This window comes from Pogoniulus pusillus, chromosome 10 (assembly GCF_015220805.1).
Source record: "Pogoniulus pusillus isolate bPogPus1 chromosome 10, bPogPus1.pri, whole genome shotgun sequence".
In the NCBI taxonomy this organism is placed as follows: Eukaryota; Metazoa; Chordata; class Aves; order Piciformes; family Lybiidae; genus Pogoniulus; species Pogoniulus pusillus.
Genome location: NC_087273.1, coordinates 861,558 through 881,963, shown reverse-complemented (window position 1 = coordinate 881,963; position 20,406 = coordinate 861,558). Strand labels below are relative to the sequence as shown.

At 52.5% G+C, this 20,406-nt stretch overlaps 1 protein-coding gene across 1 annotated transcript in view; it reads right to left on the bottom strand.

Moving 5' to 3' along the window:
• The window catches only part of NR3C2 (nuclear receptor subfamily 3 group C member 2), a 219,927-nt gene extending 217,235 nt beyond the window's left edge, over positions 1-2,692 (bottom strand). The window contains exon 1 of the mRNA XM_064149444.1: positions 918-2,692. Within this exon, the coding sequence (XP_064005514.1) occupies positions 918-2,692 (1,775 nt within the window). The remainder of the gene's footprint in view (positions 1-917) is intronic.
• Positions 2,693-20,406: the final 17,714 nt, after the last annotated feature.

The following is a 20,406-nucleotide window of genomic DNA, read 5'->3' as shown; positions in this document are numbered from 1 at the left end:
GGCTTGGGGAAGGTAAACTCAGGTTCTGTTCCTACTCTGCTGAGCCACGTTGAGCCTGTCTGACCTAAGAAGAGGCTACACAACTATTCTAACTCAGTCCTGCTGTCAGATGCCCTTGGCAACTCCTGATATTGACCACAAAATGAGTCTGTGCAAGCGGAGGTCCTTCATGAGCTCCAGGAACACCTCTGCTGCAGATCCGGGTGCCTCCACCCATCAGCCAAGAAACAAAGGCTCCAACAACACTCGCATGTGTTTCTCTTCCACCAGAAGTGAGGGGATCAGTTTATCCCTTTCCAACGCATCAAGTTCTAGCAGCCCTCCTCCTTCTGGAGGCATTTTTCTATATATACAAACCAAATGTTCCTGCAGTTAAAATACAGCAATAATATGTTGCCACGGGCTGGGAAGGTTTGGTTAGAAAACTTAACCAGTTCAAGGCTGGAGCAAACTTCAAAGCACCTAACTTTACACAAACCAGCACTAGGGTTTCCTCACCCTCATCTCAACATTTCCACTGAGGTACAGCACATCCGAGGAGCAGCTCAGAAAGAATAACCATTATAGGACACACGAGAGCAGTTTCACTAAGCTTTCATTATGGGAAAAACAGCATTTATAGTAGTAAGAGCTCATAAACATAGAGGAAAGCTACACTTTCGGCTCTAATAACAACAGAATATAATACATTCTGTTTAAATATTAAAGCCAGCACTTTGTTTTTATTAAAGGCAGAGTAAAACGCAGCAAGGAACCAGCAAATCTAATTTGTAGGAATTGAAATGCAAAGAAAGAATCAGGCACCAGCTGGAGAAACACTGCCCCGCTCCCCATTCTAATTCAGACCTTGCTTGTTTGGTGCAAGGGAACCATAAATCAAAACCAAAACAAGGAAAAAAAGTAGTTTGCCTGCTCACCTGGACACGTTTTCTGGAATGTACTCTAGAACTGGATACCCATCACTTCTTCTGGATGCCAACTCCGAATGTGACTTCCAGGTCTCCACTAGCGTGCTGACGGGAGGGAAAGAGCTCAGGTGCTGGAACGCCTGCTCCCGAGCAACCGGCCGCGACAAAGATATCGTGCCCTGGGCACCGATCCTGTAGTGAAAGGACTGTCCACCTGAATTTACACCCACAATGGCAGAGGATGGGATGCTGCTTTCTTGGTAGTAGCTGCCATCCTCAGGCTCCTGCTTAATTCCCACACGCAAGCTTGGGTTCGGAAAACCGCTACCTTCGCAACCTCCGTCAAACGAAGAAACAGGTGGTCCTAAAATCCCAGAAAGTGAGTAATAGTCTTTGTCATCCATGAAAGAAAAATAGGAGCCGTCTGTAAATGGGAAAGGGTTTACTGTTTGATTCCCTTTAAAAGGGGCACCAGAACAAGGATGCTTGGCAGACTCTTGCTTCACTGGTACCGAAAAGGGGGAGTCGGAGCTGATTTTGCTGCTGTCGCCAATGCAGGCGCTGCCGAACGAACCATCGGGCTCGGGTTTGATGAACTGAACGAGGGTCATCTGGCTGTTGTTGGAGATGGCATTCTCTATCTCCTCCATCTTAGGAAATGTCAGTTCTTGAGCACCCTTGTCTTTTGTTTCTGGACTGGGAACGGTATCTTGGCTTCTGCTGGGTCCCGCCGGCGTGCCGGCAGCTGGGAATCCTAGGGAGTTGTTTGCAGGGCTACAGATAGATGATCCCACAGTGCTGACTGCCGGACTAGAACGAGTGGACCTGTTGTTGGCATTGGAAGGGCTGGCAATGGAGCTCCTGGAGTTCAGGTTTGCAGGACTGGAGACAGAAGACCGCATAGTGATATTACTGGGACTGGAGACGGGAGATTTCACGCTGCAGTGACTGGGAGGGCTGGAAATTGGTGACTTCATGCTACTGATAGGGCTAGAAAGTGGAGAGCCCACATTGCTAACGTGCACGGGACTGTGCAGCATAGAGCCCCGGTTGTCAATGCTGGGTGAGCACGACAAAGGGGTTCCCTGGCTGATGGGGCTGTGCACGGCGAAGCTCCCAAAGCTAGCAGTAGTTGAGGACACAGAGTTAACTCCTGCAGGACTGCAGACGGAGGAAGCCACGTTCTGGGGGCTGCAGCCCGGCGGGCTCTTCTCTTGACACACGATAGGGCTTTTGACGACAGCGTGCATGGCACCGCCGTTCACAGCGCTCCCAGAGTCTGACATCAAAGATCTCAAGGGTCTGCTGGCACCATGGAGGGGAGAAGAGCAGTGGCCATTCTCCTTGTAGAGCTTCACCAGCTGCTCCACGTTCTGGTAGATCTTTCCCGGGCTCCCCTGGTTCTGCTGGTCGTAGGGGTAATCGGCATCTCGTATGGAATCCATGTATAAACCCATGGACTCTGCCACCGTGGCCGACAGCTCCTTCGACTCGGTCTCGGTTTTGATGTCAGAGGGCAGAAGGCCAGGCTGAGTGCTGTCTTGCTGCAGGCAGGAGAGAAGCTCAGGTTTTTCTTTGCTGTTTCCTTGAGCGTTGCTGTTCGTGAAAGCGCTGGCAGCACAGCCTACGTTCACGACCTCCATATAGTTACTGTCATCAGCCTGCTCTCCAGCACCTATGGAAGAATACTCCACAGACTGAGAAACTTGACCCCACCGTCTCTCCATATCTAAGCCTTCTGGGTAGCTGTGGTATCCTTTTGTCTCCATAACTAGCAAAGACATATACAAAAAAGTAAAGTTAATAAGTGACAGGAGAGTGACTTCCAAAGGAAATGTCTCAGTTTCCTAAGGAAACAAGGCCTATCCGCTCACTCTGTCTATCCTCTCTGCCTGCCTGCCAGTCCCGTTTCCCTGTCCCATCCATCATCTCTCAACCATTTGTCCAATTTCAATCAAAGTGAGGGAAAAGGTCTCATGGACATGACAGCCCCGCAGGTTCTGAGAGAGAACGGCTCAGCAGCTAGAGAAGACCCAAGTTACTGCTCCCCGCCCTGCCCCGAAAGGAACGGGCTCAGCAACGGCAGCACAACAAACGCCCACTCTCGCTGGCCACAGCCCCGTGGCCCATGCCAGCAGCACCGTGGGCTGCCCCTCACCCAGGGGCCTGAAGGGAAGAAGGGAGTGGGGTAGCAAGGAAGGAGGGGAACCAAAAAGGTCTTGAAAAGAGGACACATCAGTGGTGGGCAGGACATAAGCCCTGTGGAAATCGCTCGTCACAGCTCCACTCCTCCAAAGACCTCCCATTGCCACACTACGGGAACAGCACAGAGGGAGGCTGCTTCACTGAGTGAGCTCTTCACCATCCTCCAGAGCAACACAGGATACCTCAGAAGGCAGCAGTAGTTCTGAGGGGCCAGGAGCTGACTTACCCCTTCACATCTATACAGCCTGCTTTTACAGCCACCCAAGGAGACAAAAAGGAAGAGCTGAGTGGGGACAGAATCAGTGCAGAAGTTGAATGGGAACCATTCCTGCTGCAGAAGGAAGGGGACACAATTAGGCAGGGCTGTGTGGCTGTTAGATGGATGCCTCACTTTGCAAAGCCCTGTGGTAACCAGCATAAACAATACACAAAGGAGAAGGAAACCTTGTTCTGAAACAGACCCAAAAAACTCCCTCCCGACTCACACGCTACTCTCTTGAGGCAGTCAGCAAAAGGCATGACCCAGCCTCCTTGCTCCTGAAAAACCAGACAGAAGCAACAGGGAGGTGGTAGGTTATGGGTAGATCTTAGGGTCTTCTCCAACCAGGTGATTCTATGAACACCAATTTAAAAGGAATGGGCTCCCAGTATCATTAGAACTGTTGAAATTCAAGCACCAACAGTTACAACACCAATATTGTGCAAATTTTCTTTTCCTTGTAGAACATACTCATTTATTTAGTATTAATCCCTTCACTTAACACAGGTTAAAAAACACTACTTTCATCCAAAAAAATTAAAAATAAAGAGCCCAAACATACCAGAACAAACTTACAATGAATGATTCAAATACTTCTTTGCCCTTATTTAGAACCATAGCCCTAAGCACATTCCCCTCAAGCAGAGATTTCACTGGAACAAATCACATTCCTATGGCCTAAACATTTTCAGCCAGAAGTGCCTGCTTTCCCCCAAAGCCACTCCCAGATAATCACCTGCCCCTCACCTAGGTGCTGAGCAAGCCTAATGCACAGAGAAATGGACTGCAAACTGCGAGTGACCGGCGCTTCTTTAAAAACAGGCCACTGAGTTAAGGCCTGCAGGTGAGGATGTCAGAGGATCTGAACCCTGCGTGCCAGCAACAGTCCCAGGTGGAGGCCCTAACGCCAGGCTGCTGCAGCGACCCGTTCCACAGCAGTAAATCTCAAACTTTACATACAATCAATAGGCAGGCAGGCTTTAAAAACTTCAGCAAGCAAAAATCTGGGTCACACAAAAGGGAAAAATAAATAAAGAATTGAAAATGCCCTGGTCCTGCACTTAGAGAGAGAGAGAGAGAGAGAGAGAGAGAGAGGGAGAGGGGCACTGTCTGGTAAATATATCCGGGAGGATCAAAAAACAGCAGAGAGATTATTTGTAGCCTGATACAAGCTGGGTTTAAAATGACAGATATAAATTAGTATGAATGCAGGAGCAGAGAGGGTTTGTTAGGGGTTCTTTTTCGGGGGGGGGGGGAGGGGGAAATGAGCGCTGGTTTCTGTCAGTTCCGAGTGCCTCGGTGGATACTGGAAGGGAATAACCACCTCATACGCTGCTGACAGCAGAAGGGTTTGGGACTGTTCCTCTAAGTTGAACTTATTAGAAGTTGATGAGGGTGCAGGATATCCATGCTTCATCTTCAGCAGACATCCCCTTTGACTAACTTCCACTAAGGGGATTTGGGCTAAAACATCCACAGACCACAACAGAAGCCGAACTGTCTTATTTATCGGTACCGAGACCACCCGCTGATGGTCCACATCCGACATGGTGCAGAAGGAAGCTTCTATCACAAGCTCAGCACTTCTTCCAGACACTCCTCCCCACTCTCCCCACCGAGTACTGGGACGCTGCAAGCTGTGTATTTCACCCCCAAACATATCAACAAACAGAGCCGTCCGCAGTGGCAGCCTCTGATCAGCCAGGCATGAAAGCAGTTCCACAGCAACAGCCGAACAAAAACAATAAAAAAATAAAGTGGTACCTGGTATCCCTGCAACCAAAAGGTCACCTAGAGACGGGAGAGCCAGAGGTAAATCCAGGTTCATAAAACTAAGCCCATGGCTCAGGTGCCCACCCGCTTTCTGCTTTTGCGGGGTTGGCAAACAAACAGCCCTTAAGTTTCACTGCCTGCGAACCGCTGCACCGACGGGAAACTGCCCTGGAGACTGGAGCTGCACCGGCAAAGAGGGGCTGGGATTTACCTCTCCTTTTCTGCAGGGGCAGTGGGGGCATGAATGACAGCAGGGGGTCAGCTGGCAGCAATGGTATGGCTGTGAGAAGGGGCAAGTTGGCTGGGGGCAGGAGCAGGGCTGGCAGCGGGGTCAGGTCAGCTGGTGGCAGGGACACAGCTGGCAGCAAAGGCAGGTCGGTGGGCAGCAGGGGCATGACTGGTAGAAGAGGCAGGTCGGCTGGTGGCAAGGGCATGGCTAGCAGTGGGGGCACGGCTGGCAGCAGAGGTGGGTCGTCGGGCAACAGAGGGAGGTCGGCTGGTGGCAGAAGAGCAGTAGAGGCAGGCAGCAGGGGCACGGTTGGCAAGAGGCAAGTCGGCTGGTGGCAGAAGGGCAGTAGAAGCAGGCAGCAGGGACACGGCTGGCAAAAGAGGCAAGTCGCCTGGGGGCAGGGGTATGGTTGGAACGAAGAAGCAGGCAGGTCGGCGGGCAGCAGGGGAAGGTCGGTGGGCAGCAGGGTAAGGTCAGCTGCCGGGGCTGGCAGCAGAGTTACCACCACCCCCGGCACCGCCGCCCTCCCACCCGAAGCGCGGTGCCGTCCGCCGTCAGTGTCTGGGGGGTCTGGTCCCTCCATCCTCGCACACACACGCGTTGTTACCCACCGCGCAGCAGCTGGCAGGTGGACTCCCCTGCCTGCCCTACGCGATATGGAGCATCACCGCAGCTCCCAGGCAGAAGGCACCGCTTTGCGCCCCTTAATCCCAAACACACCCTTCCCCCCTCAACCCCGCCTTCCCGCACCTACAACCCGGCCTGTCACGCGTGGGGGAACCCTGTGGAGCCATGGAGGTCCCTCCCCGGTCGAGGCCGAGTGTCGTGTCGGAGGTGGGTCACGATCCTGAAAGCCCAAACCCGCTTTCGGCCGCGCCTCCCCCCATCTCCGGCGATGCAAAAAGCGCTATATTTCCGCGTAAACTTCGCTCCCCAGGGCGGAGAGTCTCTGGTTTATCACCGTACAAACAGAGGGCACTGAGAAGGATCCATCCCTACCCCCTTCCCGGCTGCCCACCTCCTCGGGTGCTGGTCAGGGGAGAGATAGGCGATCCGCTCCCCACCCCCCAGATACCTGTTGCGGTGGGGCTCGTCCCCAAGTGCCCGCCGGTGCGGAGCGGTGAGGAGCTGCGCGGAGCGGTGAGGAGGGGCGGTGATGGCCCACCCCTGCCCCCTCCCCAGAGGCGCGCAGCCTGCCCTGCCCCGGCCGCCCGCGGCGAGCTGCGGGCGCGCCGCGCGGTGTCAGGGCGCGGGGAGGGGACGGAAAAGGTGCCAAGTCCTTTAACATGTCACATGCCCAGATAAAGTTCAAGTTTACGTCCCGGCCGCCGCCCGCCCCGGTTGGCTGGCGGGACGCGGAGCGCCGCGCGGCCGGGGCCAAGCCGCCACCCCATTGGCTGCGAGGCGCTGTCACTCACCGCCGGGCGACATGACTGATACAAAGTTGCTGCGACACAGGCTGCAAAACGCAGCTGCTTAAAGCCGCAGCCGCCGCGGCCGCGGCCGCGCAGCGCCGCGCAGCCGCTCCCCCGCCCCCACGCCGCCGGGCCTCACCTGCCGCCCCAGGCCGGAGCTGCCCCCATTCTGCCCGGACGGAGATGGGCTGCGGTGCGGCCAGGCTAGGCCAGGCCTCCCCCTCCACCCCTCACACGCGCTCGCGCGCACACACACCCCCCGCGGGCAGGTGAAGGTGCGCGAGGCGCGGCCGCCCCCGCCCGGTGTCCGCACCGCGCAGCGCCGGCGGCAGGGCCGGGCATCGCCTCTGCCGGCCCCGGGATTTCCGCCTCTCAGCGGCGTATGAACCTATGTGCGTACAGACGGCAGCGGGGCAGCGGCGCCCAACCGAAAAATAAAGCAGCAGCGTTGTTACCATTATTACCGCCGACACTAGCTCAAAAGGGGAAAGCGGAGCGGCGCCGGGGCTTCAAGGACTCGTCCTCCGGCAGCCGCGCATCCCACCGGGAGCCCCCGCCCGCTGCCTCCCACCGCCCCAGGGAAAGCGAGAGGCCGCTGGGATGTGTGTGGATGCGTGTCCCCCCCCCCTTGGTGGCTGCCCCCAGACCCGCGTCCCGGCGGCTGGAATACCCTCCTCCCAGGAAAGCCAAAACCAAAAACCGCCGCCGCGCAAACTTTGAGGCGATGTGCTTCCAACTCGCTCCCTCAATAACGCCCCCAGCCCCGCTGACGCACGCTCCCAAACGGCTCCGGCCCCACTCCGAGCCCCGACCCCCCAGGTGCCCCCACAGGGACATCCCCACAGGGTGACAGAGGTGCCGCTGGCAGCGGGGTGAGGTGGGGGGGGGGAAGGGGGAGTGTTGAGCTCGTCGTGGAGCGGCAGCACCGTGCATCGCGCTGGGGGCACCGCGCACCTTGGCCCCAAATCGGGGCGCACGCACGAAGGCGGAGATCCCGCGAATGCTCTGCGGACTCGGGGTTTTGTGTTCGATAGTCACAGCCAGGTGCAAAACATCCTCTGGATATATATTTTTTTTGGGGGGGTGGGGTGGTGGTGGTGGGGTGTCACGTGCCCCTCTCATTTTCAATATTCTGCCAAATATCGACCCGCACTCGCGGCGGCTGCGCGACCCGCGGAGCAACCACTGCGCTTTCCCGCGGTGCTGCCGCGGCTGCGTTCGAGCAATGGACGTGTCCTTCCCGCGAAGTTTTCACTCATAGGGACGGGACTGGCCGTGACCTGGATACTCTTGCCGTGGTCTATCCCGTCAACAATCCCCCCTCCGCTCCGCGCTCCGCGCCCCGCGCAAGTATCCGCGCTGCACTCACCTCTCCCCTACGACATGGTGGAGCAGCGGGAGGTTGAGGAGGAGGCACGGCCCCCAGCTACTGCCAGCAAACCATCCGAGAGCCCGCACCACCACCGAGAGAGAAAAAAAATGGAAAAGGACAAGAGAGGGGGGGAAAAAAAAGGGGGGGGGGGGGGGGGGAAAGTGCGCGGAGAAAAGGCCGGGAGCGGGGCCGGGCAGGGGGCTCCCGGCCGTGCGCCGCGCGGGCAAGAGGCTGCGGCAGGCAGCAGCGCTGGGGTGCCCGCGGCTCGGCGCGGCTGGGCGGACAGCTCCCACCATGGACGCCTAAGGTGGGTGGGTGTTCCCGCGGGTCACACCCTCGCCCGCCGGCGGTGGGGAGCGGGGTGGATCCAGTACCGGCGGGAAGGATTTAGGTGGGAAGGGGAGGGGGGGAAGGGGGTGTGCAGGGGAGGGAGGTTAAGAGGCACCCTCGCCGAAAAATTAGAAAACAACCAAACCCGCAAAAAAAGCCCTCCCAACTTATGTCATTCCAGGTAAAACTCCCATCTGCGCCACCAAGGAAGAGGAGGGAGGAGAGTGCTGAGGGTGTAAACTTTTTCCTCCCCCCCACCCCACCCCCCCACCCCCCTCCTCCGAGCTCAGCCCACCCCCCCACCACCCCCCTTTCCCCGGTGCCGCGCCCGGAGGGGCCGCGTCGCCCCCTCCGCCCCCTCCCGGCCTCGGCGGCTCCCGGCGGCTCCCGGCGGCTCCCGGCGCCGCGGGGTTTCTCACGCACGGAGCCCGCCGCCGCCGCGGTTCCTGGTTCGCGGAGCCGCCGGAGGAAGGGAAGGAGGGCGGGCGGCAGGGAGGCAGGGCGGGCGGCGGGGGAGGAGGAGTGTCTCCCGCCGCCCTTCCCCAGGCGGAGCGTCTCTCCCCGGTACTGGCGGCGGCGGAGCTTTACACCCCACCTCCCCTCCCTTCTCCTAAACTCCAACCACCCTTCTTGCTTCCCCCCCCCCCCCACGACCTCGTTCCGGGGCACCCATGGATGCGATCTGGGGAGGAGGCTGTGCCACCCCTCCCTGCTGGGCCGAGCCTTTCCCCGCCCCCTTACCCACTCGTGCCAAACTGGGGGAGCCGGGCCCCTCTGTGCCTCCCTCTTCCCCGGCATGTCCTCGCTGTCCCGGGGTAACACCGAGCACGGGGCACGTCCGACGCGGCGCTGGTGCGGTGGAGCAAACCCATCTCGATTTCAGGCATTAAGGAAAATTAGTCGGCGCTAACATCCGTACGGGTTTGAAATTCACATTGCGCTAGCGGCGAAGATCTTTAAAAGCTGATTGGTTTTTAATGTGGGGGCACTAAATGTCTCTTCCTTTCAACATCGCAAGGAAAAGAAAAAAGAGCATTGGAAGGAGGAAAAAGTTGGGTCTATTTTAAGCCCCTCAGTGAAGTCCTTAAACATGGAATCATAGAATCGTTTTGGATGGAAAAGACCTTCGGGATCATGGAGTCATGTAAAAGGGCTGCTTACAGAGAGGGGAATCTTACCTCTGCCAAAGCCTCTCTGTAGGCTCAGGGCCTTGGGAAAAGCAAGGGGCTTATCAGCTGCTGTTTGCATCCCTGCGAACTTGGTGGGTAACTTGATCAGTGCTAAACACCAAGTGCTGCAGAGGCCAGACTTGGCGATATCGGCATCTTCGATAGCTTAATTTCACAATTAGTTTGCTGTATTATTGGAAGCAAATCATATTTCACTGTGCCTACACTAGTGCTCTATTTTTAGCCATCATCTAGCTAAAAAGGAGGAAGCTACCGAGATGTGTTCTAACGCCAAATGTGAACGATTCTCTCACTTTTTACTCATTCCGTGTTCTACAGCTGGTTTGGGATACAGCTGATTTATTAACTGCTCTGGATGGGTTGGAAGCTGCAATTCCAAGGCTGAGGACAGTCCCACACAACTCTTCAAGTAAACTGAGCAAATCCCAGTCGTGCTGGTGGCACCCGGGACCACTTTGGCTGGCCTGTCGGTAACTCTCGTGCCCAGCACGACTGTGTTATGTCAGTGTGTAGCGTTTGGCTGAGTGGGCTGCACTTTTGTCTTACTCTTCCTGCTTTTTTTTTTTGTCCCTTTTTTTTTCCTTTTTTTTTTTTTTTTTTCTTTTTTTTCCCAGGGCAAAGGTGTACATGAAAAAAAGCATCTGGAATGCCTGGAGGTAGCCTCAATCTTTGTGTTGCATCATCTTTGGGGGGGTTTATCAGAAAAAAAAAAAAGGGAGAAAATAAAAATAAAATAGGGGAATATCACTATCTTCTGCCTTAATATGAAACGTCTGACTTCTCTCCACCACCACCACCCCCGCCCCCAGAGATGGCTGCTGCAAGAATAAAACACCTTTCCCAGTATGCACAAGATGCTCAGATTTTCCACCAGTTCGGTAGAAACCTCATTTGTTTTCTGCTTGTGGCTCACAGGAGCACTTAGCTTTTTAGTGGTTGACACTGTGCCTATTTTTAGCAACATTTTAACAGCTGTCACTAACAACTAAGATCTCATCTTGAACGAGGAAGGGAGATTATCTGTTTTATCAAAAATAAAATAAATTGTCAGATTAGAAACCCCAATTTGGATCTTGATCTGTGAAGAGAAAAGGCTATCTCTTCTTATTGCACCAATTCCGGGGGGGGGGGGGGGGGGGGGGGAAAGGACCTGTGGTGGGCTCGATAAAATAACGAGTGGGCTCTGCGAGGTTTTAAATGCTGTTCAAAGGCACACGAGTGTATATATAGCACATTCCAAATTCCCTTAAAAGTGGTCCCGTGGCTGCCTTCCACAGCTGTGTGGAGACGGGGGAAACCTCAAAGAGCCGAGTTTGTAATTTTCCAAGTAGGTCAAGAGGAGCAACATGGACACCTCCGAGCAGCAATGCTCATCCTTCAGGTTAGATTTTAGAAGAGGTTAACTCCTGTCAGACACAGGACACTGAGAGCAGCAGACAGACAAGTGTAAGCCCCACTCTGCAGCAGATGTCATCTCTGCTCCTAAAGATAGTGGCAAATTCGCTGCGGATAATGCATTACAAAACAAAGCTCAGGATGCAACTCGGCCAGTGTCAGACTTCTACCTGCTGCCGTGCCGGGCGAAGGCAGCGTTGCTCTCAGGAGCTGCAGGGGCGGTGATGCAGTGCAAAAGCAGGCTACTGTACTGTCTGATTTAGAGGTCATGTGCCCTATTTTGAGAACTGAACCAAAGCGGATGAAGTTTTGAGCCGGTTCCAACTAAGGCAGCTGGGCATTTCCCGCTTCTCCCCAGCTCCAGCCCGGGAGGGCAGGCGATCACATGCCCACAGAGATTATTGCTTTACCTGATACTGCTCACTCCCGATTTAATTTTTATGCTGTTCCACTCATGCTTTTGATTATTCAAGGTGCTGCATTTCAGATGAGACTGGGAAGGAATGACAGATGAGAGTTTACTTTTCCAGCACAACAGGTGAGAGTCTCCTGGGAGAGGAGTCCACAGTATTCTCCGACTCACCAGTTAAATGTGTAAGAGCTAATTGCCTGAGCCGTGCTCAAAGTCTAAACAGAATTCTTTACAAGCCCAGGGAAAATGTAAGTAAGCATCTTTTCTGCATGGCACAGTTCTCTTAGGTACCAATATTTTAGCTCTTTGGTCTTAATTCTGAACAACTTTGTTTTCTAATTATAGATTAATCTTTTAGCTGGACAGCAGGAGATGATCCCTTTTAACCTGGATTTTTGTTCCTGTATTTTTTTCCCCTGCCTTTTTTCTTTTTTCTTCTTCTTCTTTTTTAATGCTTCTTAATGGCCCATGTTATAACTGTGGTTGAACCACATCTAAGTATAGCACAATTGCATTTCTAGCGCACATTGGCATCAGCAACCACTTGCTGGTGTAAAGGGCCAAGACATGCATTTGAAAACACACATTTCCAATACCTTTATAAACACAGCTTTCACTGACGATTAGCACTGATGGCTTTTCTTAGTTCAGACCAAAGGGGGAGTTGCTTGTCATGAGTAGTAGATTTCATTGACCATGGTAGGGCAAGAAGAGCACAAGGTAGAGCTCATCCACAATGGCAGGGCAAGAAGAGCACAAGGTAGAGCTCATCCACAGTGGCAGGGCAAGAGGAGCACAAGGTAGAGCTCATCCACAGTGGCAGGGCAAGAGGAGCACAAGGAATAACACATAAGCAGCACTTTGTTTTCAGCTTTAACATTGCCATATCTAGCTTATAGTCAACTTCTCTCTTACTTACTACATGAGCTACTACTTCTAAGAAAAAGTGACTTGTAAAAAAACCCAAAAAACAAGAGCATTAAAAAAATTGTCACAGCTACAGAGCACAGACTTACCTCAAAATTAATGAATTCCAAGCAATAAAAGGTAGTGGCAGCTAATTACATCTTGGGCATTTATCTACTACCTACTGGCATTTTTAGAGTATCAAATGGTAACTCACATAATAATCTGATTAAAATTTCGTAGTAACCATAATAGTCCTGCACCTATGCCAAAGCTGCAGAGTGCTTAACAGCAGTGAAAAGAGGAGAGCAAAGAACACCCTCCAGCACTTCATAAACATATCAGATGCAAATTGGAGGAAATTATTTAATCACTCTATAGGCTAGTTAATTTTAATGATTATTCACACTTGTAGTAGCAATACTTAGTGTGGAACCAGTTAGTACTGAAACTGCCGTGACACCAAGGTCACAAGCAGAAGTTGCTGCACAGAGGGAGTTACCCTCCTGGTCGAGCGAAGGTGCAGCTTTAAAGCCTCTGCAGCAAAAGGAGAAGTCTTACGTAACTTCCATCTTCTTCTCTAATCCTGACATTACCTGCTCTCAGACACTGTGCAGTGAGAGATGGCTCGGTGTGAGCCTGCAGGATCATGTTCCTCCGGAGGTTGTACAGAATCACAGGACCGTGAGGCTTGCAAAGGACCTCTGAAGATCGTTGAGCCCCAACACCCCTGCTAGAGCAGGATCACAGGAGCACATCCCGGTGGGTTCAGAATGCCTCCAGAGATGGACCCTCCTCAAGGTCTTTGAAAGACCTTTGCTTTCTAAGCTTTAACCCCCCTGTGTTTCCTGGAGAAGGCAGATTTTGAATGGGTTCTCCCTAAAGCTTACAACAAAAAGAAACTGGAGAATGATGCTCTGAAGCTAAGAAGAGTGTTGATTTAACCCCTTCCAAGACAGAAAAGTAAACAAAAATCTGTTGATTTTGGTGGAAGTTGCTCTGCCTTCCTAAAGAGATGCTGTCTGTGGATAGTTTTCCTGTTTTAAATAGCCACTTCCTATGGCAGGCTACAGTCCAGCTTGAGGAACAGCTCCAGTGTTAAGGGTTCTCAAAGGCTGGAACAGTCTGCCCAGGCAAGTGGTTGAATTCCCATCCCTGTATGTCTTGAAAGGTGTCTAGCTGTGGTGCCCAAGGACAGGGTATAGTAGTGGCCCTGGCAGAGTCAGATAGTGGTTGGACTTGGTGATCTTGAAGGTGTATTCCAGAGGGAGCGGTTCTGTGATTCAGCATGCCACCTTGGCCCAAGCTGGGCAGCTGCTCTTGCATGGCATGAAGAGCTGATCCTTGTCGGATGCATGCTGATTTGCACGGATTTGGTTAGGAAAGGAACGTATTTGCCACAAGGAACTACAAGTTGGGAGTCTGAGAAAGTGTCCTGGCTCAGAGAGTGGAAGTTACACCACAATTTGTCTGGCCTGCACTAAATACCTGCTAACTAAAGGTCATGCATTCCAAAATGTTCCCCGGTGCTCAGCAGTACATGCTCCCCAAGCCAGGAGTGACAGCAATTTGAACTCACAGGGTGGGTTTGTTCTTGACAGCCCCAAACATGCGCAAACAGAGTGGCTCACAGGTGACAGTAGATGCTCTTACCAAGCCAGCTGCCTGGCTGTGTCTGTCCTCTGCTGGTGTGCCAGTCGCTCAGCTGGGCATCCACGGGCGATGCTGCCAGTGTGCTGGTGCTTGGACAGTCCTGCTGCCTGCAGTGTCCAAGTGCCATGCAGGCAGACTGCTTCCCAGCTCTGGAAAGAGAAGAACCATTATCACCATTTTATAGACAGGGAGTGGAGGAGCAAAGAGATTGCAGGCTTCACCTCAGGTCTCTGAAAGAGACAATGGCAAAGCTCAGTGCTTCCCAAATCCCAGCTCACTGCCTTGCATCCCAGGACCAGATTTCCCTCCAAAGTCTGCTGCATGAGCACGAATGATGGAGAGTGAAAACACATTTGGTTGTTGTCTAGGGATGGAAAATGTGCTGTGGTCTGCTTGAATGTGTTCTTATAGAAGTGAATTCAGAAGTCTTTGTCATGGAATCGGAGGCACAGAATCATAGAACCTAGCAGGTTGGAAGAGAGCTCCAAGCTCAGCCAGCCCAACCTAGCACCCAGCCCATGCCAATCAACCAGACCATGGCACTAAGTGCCTCATCCAAGCTTTGCTTCAACATCTCCAGGCACAGCAACTCCACCACCTCCCTGGGCAGCCCATTCCAATGCCAATCACTCTCTCTGACAACAACTTCCTCCTAACATCCAGCCTAGACCTCCCCCAGCACAACCTGAGACTGTGTCCCCTTGTTCTGTTGCTGGGTGCCTGGCAGCAGAGCCCAACCCCACCTGCCTACAGCCTCCTTGCAGGTAGTTGTAGACAGCAATGAGGTCTAATCTGAGCCTCCTCTTCCCCTAACTGGGGCTCCCTCAGCCTCTCACAGAATGCTTTGTCTTGGAAGGGACCTTGAAGACCATCTAATTCCAACTGCTCCGTGGTGGGCAGGGACACCTTCCTCTAGACCAAGTTTCTCAAATCTGCATCCAAACTGGCCTTGGACACTCCCTGGGCAACCTGCACCACCCTCACCATAAAGAATGTCTTCCTAATATCCACTCTAAACCTGCCCTCTTCCAGCTCAAAGCCACTATCAGAATCACAGAAAGGTTTAGGTCTAGTTCCAACCCCCTGCCATAGACAGGGACACCTCCCACTAGAACAGTCGCTCAAAGCCTCATCCAACCTGGCCTTGAACACCTCCAGGGAGGTTGTGGAGCACAGAAGCACCCAATGTGATCAAAGATCACCCAAAGATCAAAGATCACATCGGGTGCCTCTGTGCTCCACAACCTCCCTGGGCAACCTGAGCTGGTTCCCTCATCCTATCACTACAAGCCCTTGTAAAAAGTCATTGGGGCTCTTTACTCTGTGGGTTAGCAGAAGCCACTGCAGTTTGGTGTTACCTTTGCCTGCTGAAGCCTGATCAGAAGAGCCACATTCCATGAATGTGCAAGAATTTCTGGCATGAGTCTCTTGTACATGCACATTTACATTTTGGCTTCTGTGCATGCCGTTCGTGCGCTCCCTGCTTTGAACTCCTGAGTAATGCCGGCAACGAAATCCAGGCCTTCATATGTACATGGAAAGCAAACACAAAAGGAAGGCAGGAACGTGGCCAAATGAAAGTGATTTCAAATGCTGGTTTGGGTGCTTTTTATTCTGTATTTATTTATTTATTTAGCATTCCACACTCAGCCCTGGCTAGGCAGGCACAGAGCAGGATTTCTGCAGCGCTCTCAAGATTCCTAAAGGATGATCAGCCAGGACTCAAAGGAAATCTTGTTTGTTTAAAGAGTCAAAGCTGGTCCAGGGCAGGGTTTAGCAAACAATACTTTCTCGCACCATGCTTGAGTTATGTGCCCTATGCATGACTTAAAAATGAAAAGAAAAATGAAGAGAAAAAGAAAAAATGGAGCCTGTCAGACATCGTCTGTGTTTGACAAGTGCTCAGAGGACACAGCTACTCCTAGGTGTAAGGTGAGGTACTGATCTTTTTAATCTGCTTCCTCTGGCTCTCTAACAGGGTGTTCCAGCGAGGTCTTCGGGACCAGGGAGCACTCTCACACGTGGGTACCCCTCTCTGGGTACAGTTTCAGTACTTCTATTATGGCTTAAACACTAAAACCATCATGAGAAAGGTACAGGCACAATACCTAAGGCTCACCTGCTGCAGCCATAGGGAGGAACGACAGCGCTCAATAAGATGTGACAAGCAATCCTGAGTAGCTCTGCTGATCAAAGGGCAGGCTACAGTCACCCCATCCCCCTGGCCAGAAGAGCTCCCGAGATGTGTAGCCAGCAGAGCTGGTGGGCAGCAGTCTCCGGGTGGGTAGGCATCCCCAGCAGGAACCGCACCAGCATGGTGGTGGGCCTGGTGCCACTCCAGCTCCCCTACCCATGCTCTTGGTTTGGATGTGTCCAGAATTCAGTGACCTGTGTCCAGTGTATCCCAGAATTCTGAACCAAGGAGAACCAAACTCCTCCTTTATTTTGGAACGTGTTGCATCCCATCTTTCCCTACTGCTCACGTACACACCTGCCAGCCCTGCTCCCCCAGATCTTATCTTTAGTATCCAAGGGACTATCAGCTCGTTGTAACTTCTGATCACACACAACTCTTTGCTCTTACACAGGGAAGGGACACCTGACACCATGGTGCTAGGCCTGCAGGTGAGCTTCACTGTGCATGTCCTGAGCACTGCTCTTTTCCACAAGAGGAATGCATAAGAGCAGTGGAAGGGAGCACAGAGTTACGTAAGGAACTGTAGATGCTGAGCTGGGCTTGCAGTAGTTTTACTGCTTGTCTGTAGTTGTAACACGAGTGACTGCAACGCGATTTACTGCCGGGAGAGAACAAGTTACACCTCCTTTTACTGGGAGTTGTAACCAAATGAACAACTAGCCAGCACACCCCGTGGGTGCAGTTTTGTTTCAGAGCTTATACTGAAGCCTCTCTAGTTCTGAGCAGCTTCTTCCTCGTGAAGAGCAAAGGAGACCTAAGGACTGTCTCTCCTTGTTGGTTGTCAGTGGGTGTAGATGCAGTAGATGTAAAGGTTTATGACTCACTGAGCTCGCTGAGGTGAAACCAGAAGAGAGTAGATAATTGCACCATTATAAAAAGAATTATCATGGTTTGATGGCAGGGAAAAAAAAATCTTTGAATAGTGCCATGACTCTTGGGAATAAGGGATGGGACCAGAAGTGAGCAGATTATGTCAAGGAGTGGCAAAGTGTCCCCTTTAGCTGATCCATTTCAATCTAGCATACCAGAGAGATGACTTCTAGGAGTGAAGGTATAATGGGTCAAAAAAACCTACTGTGCTTCCCCATGCCAGTTCTGATCAACACAATAAAGAAGACTAACCAAAGAGATGAACTGACATGGACAAGAACTATCTGAATCCAGACACTGATGGAATACTTCATAAAACAGTGATGCAGCCTCCTGTCTTACGTATCCTTATCCTGTTCAATATCTTTATTGATTATGTGGACCAGGGGATTGAGTCCAGCATCAGTAAGTTTGAGGATGACACCAAGTTAGGAGCAGGTGTGGAGCTGTTGGAGGGTAGGAGAGCCCTGCGGAGGGACCTGGCCAGGCTGGATGGGTGGGCAGAGGCCAATGGGATGAGACTGAACAAGGCCAAGTGCAGGGTTCTACACTTTGGCCACAACAACCCCAAGCAGCACTACAGGCTGGGGCCAGAGTGTCTGAGAGCATCCTGGCAGAGAGGGACCTGGGGGTGCTGGTAGAGAGTAGCTGAAGATGAGGCAGCAGTGCCCAGGTGGGCAGCAGAGCCAATGGCATCCTGGGCTGGCTCAGGAGCAGTGTGGGCAGCAGGACAAGGGAGGTTCTTGTGCCCCTGTGCTCAGCACTGCTCAGGCCACATCTTGAGTGCTGTGTCCAGTTCTGGGCTCCTCCATTCAAGAGAGATGTTGAGGTGCTGGAAGGTGTTGAGAGGAGAGTGACAAAGCTGGTGAGGGGCCTGGAGCACAGCCCTGTGAGGACAGGCTAAGGGAGCTGGGGGTGTGCAGCCTGCAGAAGAGGAGGCTCAGGGCAGAGCTCATTGCTGTCTACAGCTCCCTGCAGGGAGGCTGTAGCCAGGTGGGGTTGGGCTCTTCTGCCAGGCAAGCAGCAACAGAACAAGGGGACACAGTCTCAGGTTGTGCCAGGGGAGATCTAGGCTGGAGATTAGGAGGAAGTTGTTGGCAGAGAGAGTGATTGGCATTGGAATGGGCTGCCCAGGGAGGTGGTGGAGTTGCCATCCATGGAAGTGTTCAAGCCAGGCCTGGATGGGGCATTTAGTACCATGGTCTGGTTGACTGGCTAGGACTGGGTGCTAGGTTGGACTGGCTGAGCTTGGAGGTCCCTTCCAATCTGCTTGATTCCATGATTCTGTAATTCTTTATGGAACAGTCACTGAGTCCAAGATCCCCCCATCTTGCTGGATCATCTGTACATTGAAGAGTAGAAGATAGGTAATCCAGGCTGACATCAGAACTTCAAGTACTGCAGGTGCTATGAGGAAGACATTTCCTTTTGACTGGCAGTGAAGAGGTATTTGGTGTTGCATAGCCCAGGGAACACCTATATCAAGTGTGAAAAGTAAGTGGGCAGTTCAGAGCAACGAGCTCATGTGAGAGAAATCTCTGGGCACCTATGACCTCCCAGAGCACACGAGCACTGGCAGGATGGTTTTCCTACCACCTTATGAGGTGGCTGCAAAGGCAAAGTATAGAGGACAATATGTGCATGGATGTTCCCCTCAGTATCCTGGGAGCTCTCATTTCTGAGTGGCCTGTGGATAGTGCCACTGCTGCCAGGCAGCTCTGATTAGGGTCTCTCTCTCTTTAGCTGTGGTTTACGGGGCAGTAGTGACTGGCAAATCCTGTCAGCCAGAGCACCCACCCAAAAGGCATAGCCCCAGGGAGGGGGCTGCACTGGCTTTTGCCTTTCCCCATGTACTGTGAGTAAGATAGTGTCTGTGGCTCAGTGTGCTGTGGTTTCACTCAGCCCTTCAGCTTGCCAACAGCTCCCAGTGGTTTGTCACAGGCTAGCAGGACCTGAACTTGGTTTAGCAGTGGGCTTGGACTAGATGATTTCCAGAGGTCCCTCCCAACCCCTGCCGTTCTGTGATTTCCTGAGTGGTGCATAGAACTTCTGTGGGGAGTTCTCAGGCTCAAGAGGTCACAGCTGTTACCCTGTCTCAGTGCTTGGCAAGATTTCTTTGCAGTTTTCTGCCTTTCTTTAGCAACCTGCTCAGGTGAAAGGGCATGGCCCTTGGAGGCTGTGTGCACATGCATACACTCTTTGTGTGCAGCAGGACCGGGGCCACTGCAGAAGTGAGCAAACCAAGTCAGAGTACACACACTGCAGAAGTGCATATCAGTTTATTTTCCCAGGCATGTTAGCTCAAGAGGTACCACACTCTTGGTCCCTCACCTGGCTACTGGAAACAGGTTTGCTCTCTTTGCAGTGCTCATTATCAGGCCATGTGCACAGGCAAAGTTTTTTGTCTTTCTTGGAAAGGTTCTCTGCTAAGAGAAAAAACAATAGGAATTTGTGAAGGCTGTGAGCAGCCAGGGCTAGTGCCAGGTGTTCCTGCCATGGCAGGGAGGGTGGAAGCAGCTGATCCCTAAGGTCCTTTCCAACTCAAGTCGTCCTCTGGTTCTGTGAAGACTGCTGTCGCTTGCAGTGTAAGGAAGGGGAGGTGTTTTTACATCACACGGATGGAAGAGCTGACCTGAGGCTGGGTAATGTGCACTACTTCTGAAGCAAAGCCCAAAGCTCCCCAGAAGAATCACAGAATGCACTGGGCTGGAAAGGACGCTTGGAGGTCATCTAGTCCCACCCTCCTGCAGTAAGCAGGGACATCCCAAAATAGATCAGATTGGTCGAAGCCCTGTCAAGCTTGACCCAGAATGACTCCAGAAGCAAAGGAACTATGTAGAAATCATTGAATCATAGAATCACAGAATGCATCGGGTTGGAAGGGGCCCTCAAAGGTCATCTTGTCCAGCCCCCCTTCAACGAGCAGAAACATCCTGAACTAGGTCAGGTTGCTCAGGCCTCCATCAAGTCTGACCTTGAATGTCTCCAGGGATGCAGCCTCCACCATTTCTCTGGGCAACCTGTTTCACTACTTCAGTACCCTTACTGTGAAGAACTTCCTCCTAATGTCCAGCCTGAATCTACCCTGCTCTACTTTGAAATCACTTAGATTTTTTCCTACAGCTCTAAGCCTTGAAGCTCAGATACGTGCACAGGGGAAAGCAGTTGGTGCAGGAGGTGAATAATGCTAAATGTTTAAGAGCTTCAGGCTGCCAGAAAGAGGAACCTCATAAAATGCAACACCCAAGGTCTCATGGGTATATGTTGACTGAAGGGTATGGACCTTCACTTG